This window comes from Numenius arquata, chromosome 4 (assembly GCF_964106895.1).
Source record: "Numenius arquata chromosome 4, bNumArq3.hap1.1, whole genome shotgun sequence".
Taxonomy (NCBI): Eukaryota; Metazoa; Chordata; class Aves; order Charadriiformes; family Scolopacidae; genus Numenius; species Numenius arquata.
This window is the reverse complement of record NC_133579.1, coordinates 69,120,911-69,140,452: the sequence shown is the minus strand read 5'-3', so window position 1 is coordinate 69,140,452 and position 19,542 is coordinate 69,120,911. Positions and strand designations below refer to the sequence as shown.

At 35.2% G+C, this 19,542-nt stretch overlaps 1 protein-coding gene across 2 annotated transcripts in view; it reads right to left on the bottom strand.

Annotated features, from left to right (window-relative positions):
* ATP9B (ATPase phospholipid transporting 9B (putative)) overlaps window positions 1-19,542 on the bottom strand; it is a 161,085-nt gene that overhangs the window by 128,649 nt on the left and 12,894 nt on the right. For both annotated transcript variants that reach the window (XM_074146110.1, XM_074146111.1), the window contains exons 2-5: window positions 18,374-18,547; window positions 9,605-9,755; window positions 5,258-5,371; window positions 1,569-1,677 (exon numbers count right to left, since the gene is read on the bottom strand). In XM_074146110.1, coding sequence (XP_074002211.1) covers window positions 1,569-1,677; window positions 5,258-5,371; window positions 9,605-9,755; window positions 18,374-18,547 — 548 coding nt within the window. The remainder of the gene's footprint in view (window positions 1-1,568; window positions 1,678-5,257; window positions 5,372-9,604; window positions 9,756-18,373; window positions 18,548-19,542) is intronic.

Here is a 19,542-nt window from a genome sequence, read left to right as displayed (position 1 = left end):
AAGTTACAACTTTGAAAGGAAAGCTGTTAAGAGACCATTTCTTTACACATTGTACTAAAAACTAAAGAACTGGAGGCCAGCAGTGAAACCACTTGTGTTAAACAAATGATAGCTATTCCATTTGCAAATTTCCACAGTGTTATGTCTAAATGTTGAATCTACTTCAGACTGACAAGGAAGGGAAGAATGACAGTCAAATATTCCCTACATTTGCTCCCTTCTGTATGCAAACTCCAGAAAAAAAAAAGCAAGTCTCCATACAGTGAGGAACCAGTACAAATTCCTCTCATCTGCCAGGTTATGTCTGTCTATTTACTTTCTTTCCAATTACTTTAAAAAATGGGTTTAAGATTTCAGACAGAAAATACATGTGCTACATTACAAGCTTTTCATCCATTTTTTTCTGGAGAGAATATTACTCAGAGCTACTTCAAGAATTTAGTTTCTAATTAAGACTCCCAGATCCGGTGAGGTTACTCTTCCCACTGACTTTAAGATGATATTCACCAAAATACACTAAAAACCGCAGTGAAATGTACATTGGGAATCTGTGAACAGAATTTACACTTGGCACAATATACGTCACATACTCTTAACTGCTTGAGACACAACCTCACGTTCGTTAACAAATTCCCACTTTCTAGAACTTTTATGCCAAGGAAAATCCCTAACAGAGACTTCCCAGGATATTGCAGCAAAATAACTTTCAAGGGTAATAGCAAGGTCATGTTGTTTTGTAAGGTTATTCATTACAGTTTGACTTGATAATAGGTTATTCATTATTTTTTGGCACCTTTCTATGTGGTACTCTGTTCTGAATCTAAACAGTAAAATGTGCTAAGAAACATAAAAGCGGAGTGCACAGGTTTTTCTCTGATGCCCATGTTTAAAATTTACAATATCCTACCAAATTTAATTGTCACTTTGCAGCTGAAGTGCTTCATTTCCTTAAAAGTCTCTGTGAAAAACTATTAAAGGTTTCAAGTCCAAAAGAACTCGTAAGTGGGACTTCTTTTATTAATTTCTGGAAAGAAAACTGGCTCTTCCTACTGCATCATCATATAGATTTCAAATTACATGCAGAAATTGAAATCAATATACTGAAGCTGACTCACAATACATCTTCCTTTTCTTAAACACAAATATATCCACCAAGTTTGAAAGGCTCTAGTAAATTTTAATTAGATCGTATTTCTTAGTTACTGATCCCTTATTTCCTATATATACTTGATACACAGCTGACAGTGTTGCTGAGTTACTGTTCAGTATCAATTTCAGGGGAGAACTGCACTTTGAAGTAACAGTACTAAACAGCAGAATGCTTCAAAAATATATACAGTTATATACATACACCTTTCCTTTACAAACAACAAAAGATTTACAGCACTTCTTAAACCGATTAAGTCTGTCATACTTATCTGAGGGAAATCAAGCACTTTTTAGTTGAGCATCAGTTTCATTCCAAGTAGTACAGCTTGAGACTATTATTTCTTTGAACTGAAAGTCTGTAAGTATATATGTAAGAAAGATGAACTATTTTAAGGATTTATACAAATGGTTTTGCTAACCTCGTACTGTCAGCTTGCTATATAACTGTGAGTTCATTTCCTTGTCTCTCTTGTAACGTCGAAATTCATCAACGGCTTCCCGTACCACCGTGACCGTCAAAACAAATCCCTGTGAAAGATATAATTATGCAATTCAGAATTGTAAAAGTGCTAGAATAGAGATACACAAGTACAAACACTATACAGAGTAGGAACATGTGTTTTGAATATTTACTTTGTTCCTCATTTGGGTTTTGGTGTTTTCTTCAATCTGTTAAAACAGTATCTTGATTTAGCCCAAGAAAAGGAAAATCATAATTGTACGCTGTACAAATATAATTAGAATAACTACATCTCCAAATACATGTAATTTAGATACAATTTGAATTTTTTTAAAAAATAAAATGTTTTGGATGAGCTAAAGACAGGCTTTGTAGTTCAATAAGCATATTTCCTTATCTTCCACAAATTTTAGGGTTTTACCAAAATCATTAAGAAGTCTCCAATTCTAATTTTGAGTTCACTGCCTTCTTCCTAACAGACAGAAATGAAATGGTAAACAGATGGATGGTTTAATTAATTTTGCCATCTTAAATGTATTTATTTACCAATACACCACAAATATTGTCAAAGAAAAAGGGGAATTGTTCTGGAAGATGCTTTGGCCACTACTGTCACACTATAGTACCACTGCAGCTTCTACTGGAAGCACAGAGTGCGCCAACTAAGATGGTCTCTGGCCACAAAAAATGGTAAACTAAAACGAATACAGAACAGTTCAGGGATAAGCATGTAAGAGTTTCGTCTCTGCCTTTCTACACCCCCCCAGATATGGTCTTCTGGCTTCTTAAACTCAAGCGCTCAGTCTTTCTCCATCAGTGAAAGGGAAATAAAATTTTCAACAGTAAAGGGATGTTATCATTACTACAAGAAAGATGGCTAAAAAATTCAAATATTCACAAATCCTCCAACAGATAAGGTTCTAGATTATCTACCTAGCTTCGGACACCCACCAATACTTCCCTTCTATAGAAGAAAATTTATAGCATTAGACTTCTGTTCTTGCAGAAGGCTAAGAGTTTGTCAACCTTCCCCTACTCTCCCAGCAATAAGAAAGAGTGAAGGTGTAGAGTTTTCCTAAACAAGTCTTGACTAAAATTCTCCTTTTCAATAACAAGGGCTGTTTTGCAGTACCAGCCCAAAATTCCAAGGCTTACTCTGTTGCGACCTTATAGTTAAACACTTATTTGTTCAGATTTACATTGGCTACAACAATTATATTAGAAAAACATAGACCAAAAAAGTGCCTTTGCAAAATGCATCCCTTTTCACTCCTAGGGCATAACTGAATGAACAGGAAGGTTTTCCCCTTTTCTGCCAGCAGCATTTTCATGAATTTTGGCAGTATAGATATAGCATAATTATAGATATTAGCAGCATAAAAAAGGCACTCCTGAGCCACGCAGCTCAGTAAAGCTGACCGTGACTATGAGGAACAATTTAAGGAATTTGATACTCTTCCAAAAGGGGAGCTGAAATTGCAAAACCAATCTCACAAAAAAAAAAAAAAAAACACCCACCCCGTCATCTTCCTTTAACTGTAAGCAGTTAAATATCTTTAGCATACTGATTACAATCAAACTTGTATGCTTTACATCCTTTGTATACTGGACTGGAAATGAGAAGTCCTTTTGCTACTGTGCGAATGACAACAAACCAATAAAATACAGTCTTGTTTGAAGAACTCCAGTGCTTGATCCAAGTGTATTATTTGTTTGTTGTAAAAACTGTTGAAGTGAAAAATGAAACAAACAAAACACCCAAAACCAAACCAAAACAAAACCACCCCACATCTACACGCCACCAAAAAAAGGCCAAAGAAATTCTAGCACAGTCAACTTCTATTCAGTTGGTTTTAAGCATCAGGTTGAACAATTTTCCTTTTCTTTAAAAAAAACAGAGAAAATACAAGCCAAATCATAGCTACCCCTCTGTTATTATTGACAATTTATCCGTAGTTACCTGCTCTTTAAAGAAAACCAAACATCTGTTAAGCAACAGAGACAGCCCAATGGGTCTGACTTAAGTGTTTTATATTTTCATCATACATACTGAGCCTTACTCAACATCCAATTAGTCTCTTTTACCTGGAAGTTAATCATTAGGAGAAAAGCCATCTAAGTAGAAACAAGTTCAGCAAAAAAGGGTACCACTAGCACTAACTGAGATGTTGTATTTTCAAGCTGCACGTGAAAACCAGGAAACATCATTCAAAATATCCTTGGATAGGACGAACACGTCAATACAGAACAGATTACTGATGTTAGCAAAATACAGTATTTTCTCCCTTCTCTGGACAGGGATGAGATGGGCTGAGATGTTAAGTGTTTCGTTGTTTGGTTTTTTTTTTCTTACTACCCCACTAACATACAGAGCTGTACCCAGCGCTTCGCTGTGAAGACATCAACTTCCAGACAAGGCTGGCTTCTGTCTTTTCTCACTGGCTCAGCGACAAAGACCTTTGCAAATATCCATTTCAAATCCCACTGTTGAACAAGCTTTCTGTCTTGGAAGTGTTTTTTCTTGCAGAAGCCAAAAGTTGTCTGGAAATGGAGGTGTGACGAACCTTCAGGACAGCCTCTCCACTTATCAATACTTAAAAGGACACATGTTGCAACAATTAAAACAATGAAATCAATCCAGAATATTTACTCTATTGACTTGTTAAGAACGACCTTTACTCAAGCAGTCAGCATGTCACTGTTCCTCCTTGAATACCACTGAGAATAAATGCTACTGAAAAATACACTTTTTTTTTTTTTTAATAAATTTAGAAAATAAGGCATTTATTCTTCCTTCCTTGCTTTTAAACTTGTTGTGGAGAGGCCGGGAAGAAGATGAAAGAGAAGGTAATGATCTGGTTACAAACAAGAAAAGAATTCCTAATCACAGGAATATAGCTGGCAGACTACCAAAAGGCCCTCAATTGAAGAGAATACAATTTTCAAACCTTAGGAAATCTGAGTCAGAAGCAACTGGTTTGAACAGTTTCCCAAGAAAATACTGCAGAGGGCTCAATAATAAAAAGCCATCTTGAAAGGACAGCACAACTGGCAGGGCAATCAATTAGGAAAAGCATGTTTAATTAATAACTTATTTTCAAGACGCATTTTCCTCCTGCTTTATCCATGGCTTAAAATATTTTATCTCAATTTTTGTGAAAAAAGAATACAATCAAAACCAATAGAGAGGGAATGCAAAAAATTTATGCTTTCAATTCTGACCTAGCCTGAAAACATAAAATAGTTATAAAATAGCAAATAACTGAAAGAAATTTAATACATAAATTACCTATGGTACCAAATAAGGTTCTCTACTAGCCGAAGGGTTTTTTGGTTGTTTTTTTAAACCTCTCAAGTGACCAGCACCAGAAAGGAGCGCTACACGCTCAGACTAAGCTGGTTCACAAAAATGACCTCCAGCCTGGGGGGCACGACTGTGGAAGGCAGGTGGAGGGCAGGGCTACCCAGCAACAGCTTCTGGAGTATCTGCTGTAACATACTGTCATTTCAAATAAGCATCTTAATTCTGTTACATGCTTTAATCACTGTAGTTTACCAGGTGCAAATTTATGAAAGGTATATATACATGAAGTTTTCATCTGAAGTTAATAAAACAAAACTTCTAGATAATAGTATTTTTCCATTTACCAGAGGAGCCCAGTATGTGTACAGGTAGCCTATTTTCAGTGCTGGTACAAACTGTGAGCAGGACACGACGAGGAAATAGAGATTCAAGAAAAACTTGAACTGTTCATATAAAACCTAAAATAAAGAACACAAAATACATAAATGCCTTAAAATTTGTACCCGTAACTTATATAAAATTCACTTTTTTGTGATAGCAGATATAAAACCATTATAGGGCATACTGTTATAGCATGCCACTCATCAATCTTTACAAATATTAAATACATACCAAGATCACTGTGCAAAGATTTACTCTGAAATTTTAACAGTAAACAGAATTCAGATGTTTGTAGAAGCATCTTGCAATAATTTTATATCCACGATAGTTACCTTTATGTTTACGAGTTAAAAGAGTTATTTAAAATGCTGGGGGTTTTATAGTATCAATGAAAAAAGCAAAATAAGTTCGTGAGTATCTGAACTTTCATTGCTTACATTAAGTTTTCATTTTTAACTGCTAAAACTTTTCTTCCTAAAAATACAGCATGAAAAGTAAATCTTAATTTTCCCTAAGTATCAGTATTTAAATTCTGTTTTATCTGTTTCACAAGGTCTGAAAAATTTTTATATCCTGGCCTTAAATAATAATAAAAGAGATCATTGATATCGAAAGAACTGAAACCATTTACAAAAATATTGTCCTAGTCTTTGTCATTTGAACTTTACAGAGTAGCAAAATTGAGTAGGCTATATCATGCTGCTCTGCATCACTGAGAATACCCTAAAACTCCTCATTACTTTTGTTCTCCGTGTGCCCTCAGCACACCCTCTCTTCAACACAACCACTGAAGTTTCTCCTCTTGCAAGTGGGGTGGAAGCTCTACAACTCATCTGCCTTCTTTCTGAAGTCCTTTGATCCTCAAAGAGATAAAGGCTACCATCAAGTCAGATGCACTCCTTCAAAATTACTATTTCCCCCTCTTCTTAAAAATAGTGAAACTACTCAATGTTCAAGAATAAATGTTTAGGAAGATAAAATGAAGGCTACAGAAAAGATCCAGCAAGTAAGGGTAAGCGACACTGCTCTCTTTCCAAATGGCCCTCGTGGAAAATTTAAACTAAAAAAAAATTCTAACAGAATGACAAGGGCTTTTGAGGTAATTCAAAAGAAATGCTCAGCAATAAATTTCCCAAAAGATTATTGTGCAATAAACACTGGTACATAAGATATGTTTATTAATGCATCAAAGGTTTGGTCTAAACTCCAAGATAATTGTCCAAGTTTTAAGTGAAGACATAGTAATCTTATCACAGAATACACTGTCCCATATTCCAAAGGAGTGACAAATGAAGAGACTCCTTTGGTATTAAACGCACCGCTTCAGCAAATGCATGTAATTATAACTAAAGAAATGTTGAAAACAATACTAAGAATATTATTAATTTCATACAATTTTGAGCCTTCAAAGACTTCATATATAGGCCAGGCTAGCATGGCACCTCCAGCAGGATGACCAGAAGTGGCTACTGAACTTGGAACACTGAGACTAGAGAAAATGGATAATCCATTGTTTCAAAGCTAATAGATTAAAAATGGATCAAAAAACTACATTTAAAGAGCGTCTCCACCTTTCACTCTTACAATTCAGTTAGAATTACAATGATTTCTGCACAAAAATCAGTTACTGGACAGCTATTTATTGCTCTTATCACTCCCAACATTATTACTCAATTATGTAAAAACCTATGTCCTAGGAAAAAAAATTCAGGGAAGTTCATTTCAAAGTGTCTTTCTGGCGGGGAAAATAAAGTAGCAGTACCTCAAAATTGCCAGTTTCTTGCAGGAGCGCTACGTTAGGTAGCCTTTAGCTGAACAGTAAACAGCCTCAAATCAAAGAAGACTTTTTTCAAAAGCATAGAATTCTATTCTATTTACCAACAAAACTGTAAAGCCAAAAAAAAAGGTGAAATTTGAAGTTGCAGGGAAAGTTGGAGCATTCTTCCAAAATAAAACTAATTCGGCTTGAACCCATACCTTATGTTAATACCCATGAAGTTTATACATTCATTTCTAGCAGTATGCTTAACTGTTTAAAAATGACTTGCTATATCAGGTAAAAGAAAAGTCCAGAGAGTACTTTGGGAGGTGTAGATCTGCAAGAGCACCCATCCACCAGGAGAAGATGGGAGTTAAAAAACCACCTTCCTACAAATCTTTTGAATTCTGGCAGACCACTGACGATTCATTCGATACAAAGCTTAACACTTCAGTCTAGTTAAGCAAATTGAAAAGTCTCCAGTTACATAAAACGGATTAAAAAAATAGACTACTGCCTTGAATTCAGGAGAAGTATCTTAAAAACATGCCCATCACAGAAGATATTCTTTATGGAAATTTACACGAAATTCCTAAGCAGCTGTACACCAAGACGTATAAATGGAAAATGAATAAACTGGTGCAAAGGTAGAAACAGTAAGTATTTTATATCTGTGTTAGGAAATTAGATGATACCTTGGAAATGTTACCGCTCTTTTAGCCAGTAAGTAAAATTCTGTTAATCTGAACATTATTTCAAGCTTGCATTTTGATATGAAATCACTGAATGTTGCCTATTGCCAGCCACAACATTAAAAAGGATACAACTCTTAACAGAAGACCAAACTTCACATGATGACAATTTCAACCAGGGTAAATCATTGGACTCAATATTTATGACTTAGTCATACTGGCTCCAAACCCATAAATGTAACTATGTTCCCTACAAATTACTCCCACTAGAACAGCATAGAAACCTGATAGCTATACAGAATTTCAATCTATGAAAAGTGTTAATTTATGTCTAAAATTAAAGTTTAGAAACATTTTATTTTCACCAACTACAGGGCTTTGTGTTTAGGATTTCACTTCATTTTGAAGCGACTACTGAGTTTCCAGATAGTACCACCAAAATAAAAATCTGGTTCTGCCTATACTGTAAAAAAAGAAGACTTTCAAAAAAGAGCAAACATTCTCTCTCTCAACAGGTAATTGCAAGCTATGGCTGATCCCTATAGGAAACATGAATCTAGTTTAGGATTTGTAATCTACACTGCAGATTTCTAGTCACAATAATCAATGGCTTACTATATACTTAATGAATTTTGTGACCTTTAGGAAAGCATAGTGGCTTAACCAGTTTCAGTGTATTTAATAATTTAAACTTCGGAAGAAAACATTTACTTCATTCAATAGAGATGAGAATATTTTATCCACCTGTGATAAGTGACATTTTATTTCTTTGACAGGAGATCAGTCTTAATTACAAAGCCATTAATTTTTTTTTGTTTTAATAAAGAAATGTATTAGAAAGCACCTGCCAGTCACTGGACCAAAGAGGCCAGAAGAACAGAATCAATACGCTTATAAACCAGCATGATCACTTAATAAAAAATTTAAGACAAAGTGTGTCTGTATTCAAATGCAGAAGACATTCAGTTTTTCAACAGAACACAGGACTCTTGGACGGTATTAGTAAAAGTAGGAGTAAAAGCATATTAGTACAATTTATAACACAGCAGCATACACTTTTAGGTTTTAACTACTGAAGCTACAAAAGTCGTCTTCTCTATTCCGGTATTTCATTATAAAAACAATTTTTTTTTTAAAGCATGAACTTGACAAAACTGTAATGTCTCTAGGCAAAAAAATTAAATTAAGACACATATGGCTTCTTATAAAAAAAGCGACAAAAAAACCTTCCACTCCAAAAGTATTGTCTGAAAAATTACATTCAAAACCAAAAAGACATCACAATTTTTAAAACTGCAATATACGAAATACAACTCTGAAAAGCACTGCTTTACTAAACTAGGACTTACTTGTCATATAAATTGAAGAGGTGAGTTATTTTTGTCATTTAAGGAGTTGCCTGTTTCAGAATACACTATTTATTACGCTTTCAATGGCAGGAAGTATGACAATATCTACGGAGCACATTGCAATTTTCAACTATTTAATTCTCAATTGAAGTCAGCGCTTCGTAGTATTTTCACAACTGATTGTGTAGAAGTGCTTCTGCTTTAAAAACAGGATTACGTATTTCTAGTGATGACAAGAAATGTGCAAGGAAACCCATCTCACATTTTTAAAGCTTCACTGAATTCCAACCACTCAAATCATACACACCGCACTTCTTTAGTGAATATCCCTTTGAAAACAAAACGATTTAGAAAAAAAAAGTAGCTTTGCTCTCAAAATGTCAATTTTAATTGAAGACATTAAGATAAACGTAAAAAGAAGAATCTGGGCAAATAAAATTATCTTTTTGCAGAATCTACAGAACATATAGTCAACACAATACCAAAAAAAAAAATGGTTAGTAACCTTACCCCAGGTATAAAGGTAAAGACGTTGTATTTTTGATTTTTTATGGCATTTTTGGGGTATTTTTCTTCACACTTTTCAGGACACCCAAGCCACACTGTGCGAGCCTTCAGCTCTTTCTTTCTTCGGCAAATGTTTATGAGCCAATCGGAACAACTGAAAAGAAAAACAATCGTTTACTTTAAAACTAAAAATTTACTATACGTGATTACCGTTCCCAAACCTGGAATCCTAAAGGCAAATACCTAAGAAAAACAGGCTTAAAAATTTTTGCCACATCTAAATAAGCAAGCACGATGTTGACTTGTAATATTTTAGAGCAATTACACAATACTCAACTCATTCAGACATAAACAAACGCTTGTACGTTCTTTACAGGAAATCTTAGTAAAACAACGACAAGTTTCACTACACCTTGCCCTGGCATAGGTTCAAAACAATTATTGCATAATGATCTGTAGTGGTGAACTTCAGTTCACAGGAGGAAGGAAGGGCATCCTTGCCTAACTGGCTTACAAATGTACTGAAGAGGGTTTAAACTATGAGATAGATGGGAAGAGCTCACAGCCAGCTTTAAAGAACTGCAATTTGGACGAGGACACAGGAATGATGGGATGAGATCACAAGGTAGGAAGAACAAAAGGCTGGAAAAAGGAATGATGCCACTAAGGCTCAGCAATCAACCTAAGACCTGTCAGGACTACCCACAGGGGCAGATTATTAACGCAAATGAGTACAGAGGTTTGGAAAGAACTGGTCATGTAGAAAAAAAAAGCCTGTTTGCCATGCACTGTATATCCTCCTATATGTTAAAGGAGAATTTCTCTGCATTTTTTAATACTGGTGGGAGGGCCTTTAATCATGTTGGGAGTCTGCTTTAGGCAAGCGAATCAGGAAGCCTGAGCAGACAGGCCTTCCATCAGCACCTAGTGCAGCCAAAGCACAGCCCTAGCTGGTCCCAGGGAATTCCAGCTACATCAGCAGCTGAAGATGAAGGTGAAGGAAAGTGACACTTTTCCTAGGGAGGTTTTTGAATATACTGACAATAATTTTGATGAAAAAAAAAAAAGTAACCATTAGGAAGCTCTTGTAAGTTGTATTCAAACCAACAGAAAGGATTTTGCTGAGAACAGGAGGGGAAAAGTACAATCCAGTCACCTCAGCATTGTTTCCTGGATAAATTCTGTATAGTCAACCCATTTATATGTACTCGTACACACCTGAAAGGAAACAGAATGTCATAACCAACACTGACATGTCAAGAGCAACCTCTAAAATGAACTAGCTTCCCTCCGAGAAGAGCCAGATGAACTACTCCTTGAGAGTAGTTTCCTCTCTTGACTCCTGGGGCTTAGAGCGCCTGATCTAGTGGAAGATGTCCCTGCCCATGGCCAGGGACCTTGGACAAGATGATCTTTATAGGTCCTTTCTAACCCAAATCATTTTATGATTCTATGTCTCTAATAAAACTTAGCTCTCAAGATATTTCTTGTAAGGGAAGTAAAGGAACTGACAGAGTTGAAAGAAATCGTAATTGCAGAGTAGCTTGTTATAAAACCAACATAATTTCAGTGAAATTTCGCAGAGCTTTATCTAGAACTTACTGGGTAACTGAATATCCAATATTTCATTTTTCACACAACAAAAAGCTAGAAGAGACAGGAGTACATGCAAAGAGGAGATTAAAATTCAAAGCTGTCTTGACAGATTGGAAAAACTACCTGGAAAAAATAGAACACAGTTAAACAGGCAAAAGCGTAACATAATGCACTTACCCAGAAACAATCAAGTACGCAAATAGAGAATTAGAAAAGCATTAGGAGATGGCAGCTCAGAAGAAAAGGACTCAGCTACTGCATGAGAACGATATACATGTGCGAAAAAAGGCACGTATCTGGTCAGCGTGGACAAGCATACTGCTAGCAAGTCATGAACGTATTCCTTTTTCTCAATCCAGTGCTAGCAAGATCTTGGTTGGCTTACAATATCATTTTGAATATCAAAATACAAACAGGCCTATTGGGAAAATAAAGACCACGCACAAGAGCAAGAAAAACAACTACAGGCCTAGAAAGCAGGCCAGGGTTGTCTACCAGATACATCGAAAGAAACAGAGTTGTTCAGAGAAGGCTGTGTGCGGACCTCATACGGTTTCAAGCAGGTAAGAAACAGCTGCAAAGAGGAAAGGGACAATTATTCTCTAGGTACACCATGATTAAGTAATGATGGACTTCAATTGTGGCAAATAAATAAAGGGGGGGGGAGGCGCAGAACAGACATTGAGTCAATGCTTCTATCAAGTAGGGTGGAAAGAAACACTTAAGGAGACTGGAATGGCTACTACTGTAGGTCTCTGAAGGTCCGTCTATCAGACACGAGTGGCAGATGTCATTCATCCTGTGCAGGCAAGGAATCAACTGGACGACTTCTTAAGGTCCTTTCCGATTCTGTTTTTCCACAATTACAGCGTCATGGTACACGCGAATATGCAGGGAAGGAAGGCTGATAGTTAGCTTACATCACCACAGCCACACTTAAAATGTTCTTGTCTGTAGCCTACAGTATCCCAGGCCTTTTACAAACTAATTTGGGCAAAAAACAAGTGCAATTCCAAGTTCCAGGCTCTTTTTAAAGAAAACTAAAAGTTATGCAATAGTAAAATCATTCAAAGCAACATTCACTTTGTTCTGGAAATGCCACTATATCAATACCCACAAGCTGACATTTAAAACACTTAAATCCTAAATGCTGGATTCTTAAGGTTTCCTCCCTGAAGCTTTCACTATGGCATGAACATCAATTTGGTTTGATCCTACATAAACCTGCATTTTATTTTTGTTACAAACATAAGCCCATTCAGCAACTTTTCCCCATCACTTTTAAACAGTCACAAAGAATTATTCTATCGTAAAAAATTCTGTTAATTCAAGATTCAAAATTCAGCCCTGTTTACTTAGTAACATACAAGTCAGAAAAATCAAGTTACCTTGATAACTTCTTAAATTTGTCTTTAAAGCAAAATGAAGGGCAGTCTTTCTACGTCATGTTTCCACAATGAGTTTAATGGCTGTGAACCCATCCTGCCACTGCTGAAGTGGCTTTAGCACCTTCCTCCCGTAACAAAGGTGTGGATTCTTGCCCCTTCCTTCCCTTGTGCTGACACAGCTACACGGGTAAACCGGACTCACAAACTGATCCAGCTGTAAACTAATACAGAATAAAAAGGGGGGCTATTTTCAGTTAGATCCACCCCTCATCTTTAAAATCTACTGAAACTGTAAAAATAGTTGAAACAAAGCAGGCTACTTGCTTGCAGGAGAAAGTGGAACTTTTCCACTCTGTGTCAGCTTGGATTTACACTTGATAAAACTCTTCATGGAATTAAAGCTTTAAATGTATTCATTTCCAGGGCAGGGGAGCAGAGAGGACAATACAAACTGAAGAGACAGCTTCGATTTAGACTAAGAAGTGTCAAGCCACATCTGTAGCAAAAAAGTTTCAAGGAAAATACTTTTTTTCCAGGGAAAGTGAACAAGCATGACAACTTCTGTCTAAAAGCCGATAGACTGAAATTTCCTGACAGCCTTTGAAATCTAGCATTGCTTAAATCAGTTTTTGAATTTAAACTGTAAACAGTCTGAACATTTGACTAAGCACAGTCGCTTTTGTAGAACATTTCCTCAGACACTAAGGACTTTTCTATTGCCAAAATTAAATATTTGAATAAAGCAATGAATTATACTGCCTTCCCTGCCATGGAATTTCCCCTTCTTCTTCCATTACAGATGAACAGAGAAGCTGAAACAGCTGCCATAATGACCATTATTTTAGCAAATGCCAAAAAGTACAGACATCATAATGATGTCTGACTGGGAAACAACTATGATACCTTTGATAAAAGGGATTTGACCAACACGGAGCTAACAACACTAAAGTTCTCAGATGTAAGAAAATCACAGATGATGGAAATATTACAGGTTATGCCCAAATCAGTATTGTAATGGTTCAGATGAGTTTTACTACTTTGAAAGTAAAAATCAGTTTTTAGATTCTGCCATTCACAGTCTCACTGTTTATCACAGGAAGAGTAAGAGGTGGACACACTGGCCTCAGAAATCCTCATCAATTTACATTAATTCAGATTTTTAAAAACAATGAAGTCTACCCAATATTTTTGAAACTCAGACTAATCGACACCCAATACATACTTAATCTGTTCTCATATTAATATTTCCCAATAGAGAAACAATTTTTGTGCAAGGGTATGGACCCTTTCGTGGGCTTTTTGTACCCACTGAATTTGTGTGAAACAAACATCAGGAGGTAAACCAGAATAACATTTTCCAAGCTTCAAATAACCTAAAAACATAACGTTAGATATAGCATGATCAAGATACACCTTTGATTTTCCCAAAATCTTTAATGTAAAAACCACACCCACCTTATGCTATGGATTCAGCTATTAAAAAAGAAAAAAAAAAAATCACATTCTTGTTTATTGATTTAAGTATTTATTTCAAATGCCCTTGCCTAGAAAATTCAACACATGCACAGAAAGCTTTTTTCCCTTAAGCTAGCTATAAGCCGTGTTGCCTATATCAATAGAACAGATTGTATATATGAAGAAATGAACTAATTGATAAAAGAACTTTAAGGTATATCTATTAAATGGCTTTTTACCAACCTGCTTCATAACGTACATTTTTTTTTATTTGAAGGAACAATAACCAAAGCCTTCATATTAGTAACTGTTGCCATATTTAAAAAAAACACACCACAAACTGGAGTAATTGTTAAATAAGAACCCTTAACTTTTTCATAAATAGAGCACATCTCTCCAAGTCAAAAGCTAAAGTAAAAGTCTCAACTGACTCTGCAGTTCTAGTAATAAAGGCTTTTTTTATTTTCTCTTTTCATTACTTTTATCCTACAAGCTTAACTGCCAGTATCTTTCACAAAACAGCATTTTCATGAGAAAAGAAAGATAATATAAAAGCTCTATATTGTCTGCAAGGGTCAGCTTTTCCTTATTAGGTTTTAAGTAGCAGAAACTAGTTCTGCAAAGAAAACATACTGTAATTATTGTACTCAACAGGTAGCTTCAGTAATCAGGCCAAAAGCAACACAGTGGTCATGTCATTCTTAAAAGATCAGCATTTTCCCATGCTTCTGCATAACAAATGCATTGCAGATTAATTGAAAGCGTACAGGCCATCTTAGAGCCCAAATTAATCCGAGCATTTGATATCCCCTTCACTTCATATGGAAATGCCATTCAATGGCACCATTTTCATAGGGACAAAGTGTTTTTTGATAACAAGTGGAATGTAAATCTCATGAGAAAGAAATCAATCCAGCCCAAAGAACTCCAGAGTATTGATCTATGTGCATTATAATTTCACAAGCTTGAAGAGAATTTGTAAGTTAAAGGGGAAATGATTACAGCCACAAAACAGCTGCTATATCACAGAGTTTTCTTTTAACTGTGCTATGAAAGCAAGAAATAATCAGTTTCTGAAGTTAAAAGTTATATTGATTGAATTAAGTCTTCGGTTTGTTCAAAATCAAAGACATTTAATTATGATTTTTTTCTTGCAAATGTAAAAAATGTTTAAAGAGCTGCAGATTTGCAAATTAAGTTCACGCCATTCAGTTCCAATCAACAAGTCTATTGTCTAAACAGAAGTTAGAAGCTGAATAAAGGATTTTTACAAAATCAATTTTAATGTACAGTGAACTTTGTCAAACATTCCATATTTTCTCCTGCCAAAAGGGTAAAACTTTTTCAATTAAACAGTAACAGTTTGATGTAGCAACAAAAATCTATAGAATATAAAATACTAAAGCTGCAAAGTAAGAGATGGAAAACTTCCTCTCACAAAAATGAGATTAAACCTAATAATGCAAGACAGACACAAAAAAACCCCCAAATTAGTGGGTACGGGGGTTGGGGGTGTGTGTGTGTGTGTTTGTTTACAAGTGATTTTGAACACAAACACAAGACTTTCACTGAGAACCCAAAAGAAATCAGGGGCCCCCTGAGCTTGACTCCACACAAATGCCTAGTCTTTTATTGTGTTCATCCTTTTGTCACACCTTTGAAAAATTTACCTTAAAACACAAATGGAAATTCTGGATGTGGAAGTTGATCTCAACCTCACCCAGTCTCAAGTACGAGATACTAATTTCCATAAAAATAGGGTGAAATTTTAAATTCTGTTCAACTGAACAGGTTTCAGACTGCATTTAATCTTACACTGCATTTAAAAGAACACAGTTTGACTTCTGGAAATAAATTTCAGTTGTTTTCATAACATGTATAATCCACCATCAACACCCATGAAAATTGTTTCATTACATGTCCATTTCAAGTGTGAAGGTATCAATTCTATGCCAAACCTATACTTTATGCCACATAAAAACAGTGTAACTCATTCTACTGCATTGTGTAAGTAATAACTGCATGTATGACAATGATCCCTTCAATGACCCTAGGCAACTTGATGATCTTCTCAATGATCCTAGACAACTTTATGAGCTGCAAATAGGCATTTCAAAAACTCTAGTATTCTGTGGGGCACAGCAAAAATCCATTAAATTTTATTATAACGAGGAACCATTAAAAATAATATCTTAACACTGACTGTACATCCCTGACTTTTATCAATAACAAAGCCTCAATGGTGCCCTCAGCTCAGAAGAACCCTCCTTATCACCAGGGTGGGTATTTACATACTCACTCAGAAGTGCTCACCCAAGCTGAGGTTTTCATCCAGCCTTCCTTCCAGCTAATTCTCCCCACATCATGTAAGCAGATGTCTGCTGCTTTCTTGCAGGAGTATCCTCTGCCTGCTAATATCCTACTGAAATTTCAAGCTTCTGTGAGGATCTGGTCTTTTTCTTTTTTTTTTAAATAGAGATTTTATTTTTTCCATGAAAGAAGAAAGTTATCTGCTATGATGTTCTGTTATAGAAAACACTATTGTGATTAAAATGCCTCTAGGTATAAAAACAACACTGAATAGACTCTTTACTGTAACCAAATTCAGCTCAGGAAATCAGCAAAGCAGAAGTCATTCTCCTCCTCCAAGGCCTTTTTCTCAGTGAAGGCTTTTCTTTTACACACCTACATTATTAGTAAAATATGTATAAGAAGTAGCAAAATAATGAATCCATAGTGCAATTTCCTTGCTCTTTTCATTCTCAAAAAACCATAAAAAATATGGCTCAAGTGTTTTAATTAGTAAGTTCTAACAAGTTTGGAAGTTTCTACGCTTGAGCTCCACTTAAAACTGAGATCTACCTATCAATTTTAAGAAGCATGCAAGAACATGAAATTTTGCAGTCCTCAGTATTAATGACACTTTATTGTGACATTCTCTTACAATTGTTAATTAGTTCCAACAAACTCATCTTTCAATTGCCTGCCTCTATCCAAACACTGTAATTTCTCTGTCAGGGCAACTACAGGGTGCAGTCTTTACTGGTCTACCTGTTTTCATGAAACTCACAGAAATGTAATCATTGTAACTAATACTCATTAATACTTAAAGAGCTGAACTCACCTAAAGTATATCGTTTGAAAGGTATCTCAATTTTAAGATATGTCCAAAAGATTAACAGACTCTAACTATTTTGAAAAGTTTTTTTTTAAAACTACAATGGTAGTTCTGTAACAGAAATATAGCTTCTAAAAATCCTTTACTTACACAAATGCTGCTTCTGTAAACTTTACTATTTTAATTCCTTCCTGCTACTTCCCAAACACTTATTCCATATAATAAAATTACTAAAGCATTGAATTTTTGTTAAATCATTACAGAAAAAAATAAATTGACACAGGTCACATTTTTTCTGCAAACAGTAAAGCTGTATAACAAAATTATTTCAAAACTAATGGTGCACAAATACAGCTTTGCTTTGGTAAAACAACAGTATCAGACCTCTTGGAATGTATTAAGTGCCATTAAACCACCCGTGAAGACTAATCTAAATCAATTCTTCAATTCTAAAATCATCTGCCAAAAAAAGCATTCATCATTTAAGTTCACTGAAAACACTTCACTTACTTCACTTGAGTGATTCTCAGATTTCATCATTCCAGATAAAAAAAAAAAAAACATGATTCTTAATCATCCTAATAGCAACTTCTGTATTTTGAAATTTGTTAGCAATTCATTAGAAAGTTACTATTCCAAGGCAACTGCTTACAGCAGTTTTGTAGCATAAAAATTTTCTAAATAAGAACCAAATCACAAAAGCTAATTCCAGCTGTAGTTCACTGCCACCAGTTACACTTATTCATTAACCCTTAAAGTTGGAGTGTTAACTAATCATTAGCTAATGAATTTGCTTTTTTTTTTTTCAGCAACATCCATAAAATTTATATACTTGTCAACTTAAAACACTAATGCCCTTAAACGTAAAATAAAGTTTTAACTCTTCTACCCTGATGCAGTTTTGAGTAGGAGGACCAGGCTTATATGCCATATTATGGACCTCAGACTAGTAAAAGTTTAGTACATGATCTCTCTTAAAAGCCACTCTTCCCGCAAGTCAGCGAAGCAGACAGAAGTACACAGCAGCAGCTTTTAAGAACTTTTTTTATTAATGGCTGGTAATGTCCTAGTAGGGAAAATGCAGGCAAAGCAATCAAAAGGTGTGTGACAAGCAAATTATTGTGTTCCCATACTCTGCACATACCACACAACACACAGTTACTATTTACTGAATTCGTTTAACAATTTAATAAAAAGTACTGGTATGCAACAAACCTAGTGCAAAGGAACTTCCAGCCACCACAGATAAACCATTCTAAGCCTCTTCTTCTTTGAGAAACTCTGGCTCTTGGTAGAGTATGGTAATCACTCTCATCATTTTCAAAGCCTTCTTCTGACATCATTAATGGCATTTCATCCAAATGAGAGGACTCATCTTCCACTTGGTATCTGGCAAAATGAAATAAAAACACTAAATAAATAGCTAGTACATCACTTTTTGTTACTGGGAATCTTCTAAAGTAACAAGTTAATTTTTGCCGTATGAAATTTAGACAGATATTTTCATCTAAAGATCTCATTCATTTGTGCTAACGCATCAACAAGAAATTCTAATTTGAGTTAAAAATGTCTAATACAACAAAAAGGCTTGCAATCATTCTAGGGAATTGTTGTTTCTTATATAATTTGTACATACAGCTGCAACTTCATACTTTTCAAAGAATTCTTCGTAAGATTTTGTTAAGCCGAATTTACTTGGCAAAGTTTATAGCAGATGCAAATGACTGAGCTTTCATGGAAGTAAAGACTTTAGATTTCCACTGGTCGTCTTCAACTTGCTTTCCTGATGTCTGTTCCTGCGTGCACAGGCCTCCAAGTCACACTTTCTACACAACTCATCAGTATCTTAGTTTTAATTACTAAAACATTATAGTTAGTCTTATAATTCTACACAAAAACATTCAACAAGTCAAACCAGATTTGCCTATGGGACCCAGGGAAACAACACTAAGCTAACAATGGTCCTTTCCTTTCCAGAAAGTATTCTCCAATTTTACGTTTCTGGAATGCTTTTTATGTCAAGACAAACTACTGGAATATTCCATAAGAAAATTCCCCTAAGTGCATGGAAATTGAGTGACTTTTTCGGTTCATATTTTTATACCATTGGGAAGATGACTGTAAGAAACTGCACTGTTACTCAGGTTTCCTTTCACAGACTATTAAAAAGATCATTAAGGATATCAATTAGAAGAAAATTTTAAAAGGAATTAAACATTATAGTCAAGCAAAAATCATGTACATGTATGCAATAACACATACAATAATCCTAATCTATAAATGTATGATACAGAAGATAAACAAAGTAGTCAGAAAAGCTGGCTGCACAAATACCCACAAAATACATGAAAAATATATCAAACAACACAGAAGCAAAAACTCTA